At 52.1% G+C, this 6266-nt stretch overlaps 1 protein-coding gene across 1 annotated transcript; it reads left to right on the top strand.

Annotated features, from left to right (window-relative positions):
• The first annotated feature begins 230 nt into the window (after window positions 1–230).
• On the top strand, window positions 231–6046 carry nox5 (NADPH oxidase, EF-hand calcium binding domain 5). Its single transcript, XM_028431748.1, has 15 exons — window positions 231–350; window positions 512–662; window positions 811–1021; window positions 1121–1358; window positions 1665–1818; window positions 1903–2075; window positions 2181–2363; window positions 2589–2721; window positions 3938–4092; window positions 4439–4471; window positions 4584–4708; window positions 4799–4883; window positions 4966–5065; window positions 5585–5751; window positions 5915–6046. Exons 1-15 carry the CDS (start codon window positions 231–233, stop codon window positions 6044–6046), a joined length of 2160 nt encoding a protein of 719 aa, XP_028287549.1.
• The last annotated feature ends 220 nt before the right edge of the window (window positions 6047–6266 follow it).

The following is a 6266-nucleotide window of genomic DNA, read 5'->3' as shown; positions in this document are numbered from 1 at the left end:
GTCCTCTGTAGCACAAATAAAGGCCTGCTCAGAGAGCTGTCCATCATCTCTGCGGACGTGTTTTTTGGCTGTTGTTGGACAATTTGTTCATTTAAAGGGTCATTAATAAAACCAACAGGAAGAACAGAGGCAGGACGTCTCCACAGCAGCAGCAACATTATTTAAAGTGTGTCTGTGTGTGTCCGCAGTGTTTTGGACTCAGTGCGACGCTTTGTCTCTGCAGCAGCACCATGAGCCTGGACGAAGACGCCCGCTGGTTGGAGTGGGTGACCAAACAGTTTGAGAGCATCGCTGGAGATGACAAAGAGATCGACCTGGATGAGTTTAAAACGGCGCTGAAGGTCAAAGAGGTGAGAAACAGAGCTGAGCAGACACTTCGCCTGGACATCACACGTCCTGGTGTCCTCTGGTAGCTGCTGACATCAGCAGGGCTGTTGCACCAGCAGCTGGGATGTGGGCTCTGATCTAAGGGTGATGGTGATGTGTGTCTTTACGTGTGTGTTGTGTGCAGTCTTTCTTTGCCGAGCGTTTCTTCGCTCTGTTCGACTCAGACGGCAGCAGCTCCATCAGCCTGGACGAGCTGCTTAAAGCTCTGGACCTGCTCATCCACGGCAGTGAGACCGACAAGCTGCGCTTCCTGTTCCAGGTGTACGACGTGGACGGTCAGTGCAGCGCACACACACACACACACACACACACACGTAGCTGTGTTTGGTGGAAAGAAGGCCTGGCATCTTGTTCTCCTCCTCTTCCTCCTCTTCCTCCTTCTCCTGCGGTAATGTTCAGTGTCCTGGTTGTCTCTGCTGGCAGGCAGCGGCTCCATCGACCCAGATGAGCTCAGAACTGTTCTCAAGTCGTGTCTCCGTGAGAGCGCCATCTCTCTGCCGGAGGAGAAGCTGGATGACCTGACACTGGCGCTGTTTGAGTCAGCTGACAAAGACAACAGCGGCTCCATCACCTTTGAGGAGCTCAAAGCTGAGCTGGAGAACTTCCCAGAGGTGATGGAGAACCTCACCATCAGGTCAGTGCTGCCTCCCCACCCCCTGATTCTGATGCAGCTGTAACCTTGTTTACCTGGTGGTGCCCCCTCGCTCTCACCCCTCCCCCCACTCCTCCTCAGTGCTGCTAACTGGCTGAAACCTCCTGATCTGGACCAGAAGAAGCGTCAGACTCCTCGGTACCTGACCCGGGCCTACTGGCACAACAACAGCCGCAAGCTGCTGTTCTTGGTGATGTACGCGCTCCTCAGCCTGCTGCTCTTCATCGGCGCCATGCTGCAGAACAGCCATGGCGGCGTCTGGTTCATGGTGGCCAAAGGCTGCGGCCAGTGTCTCAACTTCAACTGCACCTTCGTCATGGTAACAGCACAATGAGTGAACGCTGACAGATCACCTCTGGAAGCATCAGACTCATTCTCACCTTTCCTCTTCTTCTGCAACATTTTCTCCAGTTTCATAGAACAAAATGCATCAACTCTTCATTTACACATTAATAACGAGTCCTGCCCTAAAAATCAATAGAAACCATTGGACTGTATGGATGGATCTATTCCCGCCTCTGTTCACTGTGTGTGTGCTTGCTTGTGTGTGTTTGTTTGTGTGTGTTTGTTTGTGTGTGTATATGTGTGCGTGTGTGTGCTTGTGTGTGTGTGTGTGTGTTTTCAGGTGCTGATGCTGCGTCGCTGTCTCACGTGGCTCAGGGCCACATGGGTCGTCCGGGTTTTACCTCTGGATCAGAACATATTGCTGCACCAGATAGTCGGCTACGCCATCCTGTGCTACACAGTGGTGCACACTACTGCTCACATCTTCAACTTTGGTATGCACACGCACGCACACACACACACACACACACTCTCACATGTCCCAGGTCTTGATGGTGTCTCTGTGCTGTGTGTCTCAGTCCAGCTGGCAGAGCACAGTGAGTTCAGTCTCTGGGAGTACCTGCTGACCACGCGGCCAGGCGTTGGCTGGGTGAAGGGGACGGCGTCCCTGACTGGAGTCATCCTGCAGGTGTTCATCTGCCTCATGGTGCTCTGCTCCAGCACCTTCGTACGCCGCAGTGGACACTTTGAGGTGTGTGTGTGTGTGTGTGTGTGTGTGTGTGTGTGTGTGTGTGTGTGTGTGTGTGTGTATACAGCTGATCTTTGACCCTCCTGAGTCTCTGTGTGTGTCCTGCAGGTGTTCTACTGGTCTCATCTGTCCTATGTGTGGGTGTGGTCTCTGCTGATGGTCCACTGTGCAAACTTCTGGAAGTGGTTCGTGGTTCCAGGTCTGGTCTTCCTGCTGGAGAAGATTGTCGGAATTGCAGTTTCTCGTATGGGAGGTCTTTACATCGTGGAGGTCAACCTGCTCCCATCCAAGGTGAAACAATCAGCTACAAGTCGGAGGGTTCAAATCTGATGATCGGTCTGACTGATGTGTTGAGTGTGTGTGTGTGTGTTGAGTGTGTGTGTTGAGTATGTTGAGTGTGTGTGTGTGTTGAGTATGTTGTGTGTGTGTGTTGAGTATGTTGTGTGTGTGTGTTAAGTATTTTAAGTGTGTCTGTGTGTGCTCGGTCTCTCTGCAGCTGTCCTGTCTGTTTTGCAGGTGACTCATCTGGTGATCAAGCGTCCACAGTTCTTCCATTTCAAACCCGGAGATTACGTCTACATCAACATCCCGGTGATCGCCAAGTACGAGTGGCACCCGTTCACCATCAGCAGCGCGCCCGAGCAGTCAGGTGCGTCTCCAGACACTCACAGTTCAGAAACTCTTGCTGTGGGCGGCTCAGACGGAGATCTGCCATCAGAATGTCCTCACTGTCAGAAGGTCCTCACTGTCAGAAGGTCCTCACTGTCAGAAGGTCTTCACTGTCAGGATGTCCTCACTGTCAGGATGTCCTCACTGTCAGGATGTCCTCACTGTCAGAAGGTCCTCACTGTCAGAAGGTCTTCACTGTCAGGATGTCCTCACTGTCAGGATGTCCTCACTGTCAGAAGGTCTTCACTGTCAGAAGGTCTTCACTGTCAGAAGGTCTTCACTGTCAGAAGGTCTTCACTGTCAGAAGGTCTTCACTGTCAGGATGTCCTCACTGTCAGAAGGTCTTCACTGTCAGAAGGTCCTCACTGTCAGAAGGTCTTCACTGTCAGAAGGTCCTCACTGTCAGAAGGTCTTCACTGTCAGAAGGTCTTCACTGTCAGGATGTCCTCACTGTCAGAAGGTCTTCACTGTCAGGATGTCCTCACTGTCAGAAGGTCCTCACTGTCAGAAGGTCTTCACTGTCATGATGTCCTCACTGTCAGAAGGTCTTCACTGTCAGAAGGTCTTCACTGTCATGATGTCTTCACTGTCAGAAGGTCTTCACTGTCAGAAGGTCCTCACTGTCAGAAGGTCTTCACTGTCAGAAGGTCCTCACTGTCAGAAGGTCTTCACTGTCAGGATGTCCTCACTGTCAGGATGTCCTCACTGTCAGGATGTCCTCACTGTCAGAAGGTCTTCACTGTCAGAAGGTCTTCACTGTCAGAAGGTCTTCACTGTCAGAAGGTCTTCACTGTCAGAAGGTCTTCACTGTCAGAAGGTCTTCACTGTCAGGATGTCCTCACTGTCAGAAGGTCTTCACTGTCAGAAGGTCTTCACTGTCAGAAGGTCTTCACTGTCAGAAGGTCCTCACTGTCAGAAGGTCTTCACTGTCAGAAGGTCCTCACTGTCAGAAGGTCTTCACTGTCAGAAGGTCTTCACTGTCAGGATGTCTTCACTGTCAGAAGGTCTTCACTGTCAGAAGGTCTTCACTGTCAGAAGGTCCTCACTGTCAGAAGGTCTTCACTGTCAGGATGTCCTCACTGTTATGCACTGACTTGATGCAGAGACACACCTGAGACAAGCTGATGAACTGAACATTAATATGATGAACACTGCTGCATGCATAGCAACTGACCCCTGTGACCTTTGACCTGCAGATTCTCTGTGGCTGCACGTGCGCTCGATGGGCCAGTGGACCAACCGGCTGTATGAGTACTTCAGACAACCAGAGAGCGAGGCGCTCAGCCCCAAACGACTGACCACCAGCCTGAGGGACCGCAGGCAGCTGCTGAGGGCTCAGGTGAGTCAGACAGTGAGTTGGAGAGGTCAGAGGTCATCTGCAGGTCTGAAGGTTCTGTGTCCTACTCCAGCAGGAGGAGCTGTTCAGCTCTGCAAACTGTAACGGAGCCGTGGCATCCAACGAGGACGACGCCATCGAGCTGACCATGTATCGGCAGAACGGCTCGAGGCACGGCACAGCCCTGGCCTCGCCGTCTGGATCCCAGGAACCCGGGGACGAGCTGGGCCCTGCGGAGAGAGGAGAGGCTCCGCCCCTCAGAGAGGTCAGAGCACAGGCACAGCACACAGAGCATTTCTGTCTGAGGTTTCAGTAAGACTGAGGAGGTGTGGGGTTTGTTTGGCTGCAGGTTCCTGCAAAGTTTGGTGAGAACCACAGATTCTGCAACATCAAAGTAAGAGTTCATCATTTCTCAGAATCATACTGGAGGTCCATTAGCCCATGTGCATGTATGATGACATGACGTGACGGAACTGTACTCAGAGCCAGAGCTTTCTGTGTGTCAGTGTTATGTAGATGGGCCTTATGGGACTCCCACGCGGCAGATCTTCGCCTCTGAACACGCTGTTCTGATCGGGGCAGGAATCGGCATCACACCCTTTGCTTCCATCCTGCAGAGCATCATGTATCGGTAAGATGGCAGGTCCGGCCTCCATCACACACACACACGGTCTGTCCACGGTCAGAGGGACGGCTGTTACAGGCTGCTGTCTGTCCACAGGTACCGCAGGAGGAAGCAGAACTGCCCAAACTGTAACTACTCGTGGTGCGAGAACATTAAAGACAGCGAGATGAAGCTGCGCAAAGTAAGAACACGCCGTCCGCCATGTTACCCCGTGAGTGTTCACAGCATCACCTGCTGACAGGCGGTCTGCTCCCAACCTGCAGGTCGACTTTATTTGGATCAACAGAGACCAGAAGTCCTTTGAATGGTTTGTTAGTCTACTGACCAAACTGGAGATGGACCAGGCTGATGAAGAGCCCGAGGGTGAGAGACATGGGGACAGTGTGGAGACAGAGACAGGCGCTGTAAAGACAGAGAGACACAGGGACAGTATGGAGACAGAGACAGACGCTGTAAAGACAGAGAGACACAGGGACAGTATGGAGACAGAGACAGACGCTGTAAAGACAGAGAGACACAGGGACAGTATGGAGACAGAGACAGACGCTGTAAAGACAGAGAGACACAGGGACAGTATGGAGACAGAGACAGACGCTGTAAAGACAGAGAGACACAGGGACAGTATGGAGACAGAGACAGACACTGTAAAGACAGAGAGACACAGGGACAGTGTGGAGACAGAGACAGACGCTGTAAAGACAGAGAGACACAGGGACAGTGTGGAGACAGAGACAGACGCTGTAAAGACAGAGAGACACAGGGACAGTGTGGAGACAGAGATAGATGCTGTAAAGGCAGAGAGACACAGGGACAGTGTGGAGACAGGGACAGACACTTTAAACTCATTTGTAGCACTGTTTTCTTCATGCTGCCCTGTGATAGGTCGATTCTTGGAGATGCACATGTACATGACTTCAGCTCTCAGTAAGAACGACATGAAGGCCATAGGCCTGCAGATGGCGCTGGACCTGCTTGCCAAGAAGGAGAAGAGAGACTCCATCACCGGCCTGAGGACCAGGACGCAGCCTGGACGGCCTGAGTGGGGGAAGGTGAGCCGGAGGTTTCAGCAGCTTTAGGTGCAGGCCTACACTGTTGGACGTCTCTGACTGGCTATGACCCAATGAACTGCGCTTCTATGCATAATAGTGTGTGTGTGTGTGTGTGTGTGTGTGTGTGTGTGTGTGTGTGTGTGTGTGTGTGTGTGTGTGTCAGGTGTTTCAGAAGGTGTCTGAGGAGAAGAAGGGGAAGGTGCACGTGTTTTACTGCGGCTCTCCTGCCCTGGCTAAGGTCATCAAAGCTCAGTGTGAACAGTTCGGCTTCAACTTCTACAAGGAGAACTTCTGAGTTTACTGTGTGTGTGTGTGTGTGTGTGTGTGTGTGTGTGTGTGTGTGTGTGTGTGTGTGTGATCACAGCATCACCTGTGAGCTCCAGACCTGCTCACTTACTCATGTTTTTGTTTTTTCTTATTAAAGATGTCAAAGTTGCTCTTCATGAGACGGGTGTGTGATGGTGTGTGTGAGGTTGTGCGGGGCTGTGTGTGTGAGGTTGTGCGGGGCTGTGTGT

This window comes from Parambassis ranga, chromosome 19 (assembly GCF_900634625.1).
Source record: "Parambassis ranga chromosome 19, fParRan2.1, whole genome shotgun sequence".
Classification (NCBI taxonomy): Eukaryota; Metazoa; Chordata; class Actinopteri; family Ambassidae; genus Parambassis; species Parambassis ranga.
The sequence above is the reverse complement of the archived record's forward strand: the minus strand, read 5'-3'. Positions and strand labels throughout refer to the sequence as shown.

Coding starts and splice junctions, on each gene's coding strand:
- nox5 (XM_028431748.1), top strand. CDS start 231: ATGAGCCTGGACGAAGACGCCCGCTGGTTGGAGTGGGTGACCAAACAG. Junction 2,722..3,937: donor CAGCGCGCCCGAGCAGTCAG/GTGCGTCTCCAG, acceptor TTTGACCTGCAG/ATTCTCTGTGGCTGCACGTG. Junction 4,093..4,438: donor GGGCTCAGGTGAGTCAGACA/GTGAGTTGGAGA, acceptor GTTCCTGCAAAG/TTTGGTGAGAACCACAGATT.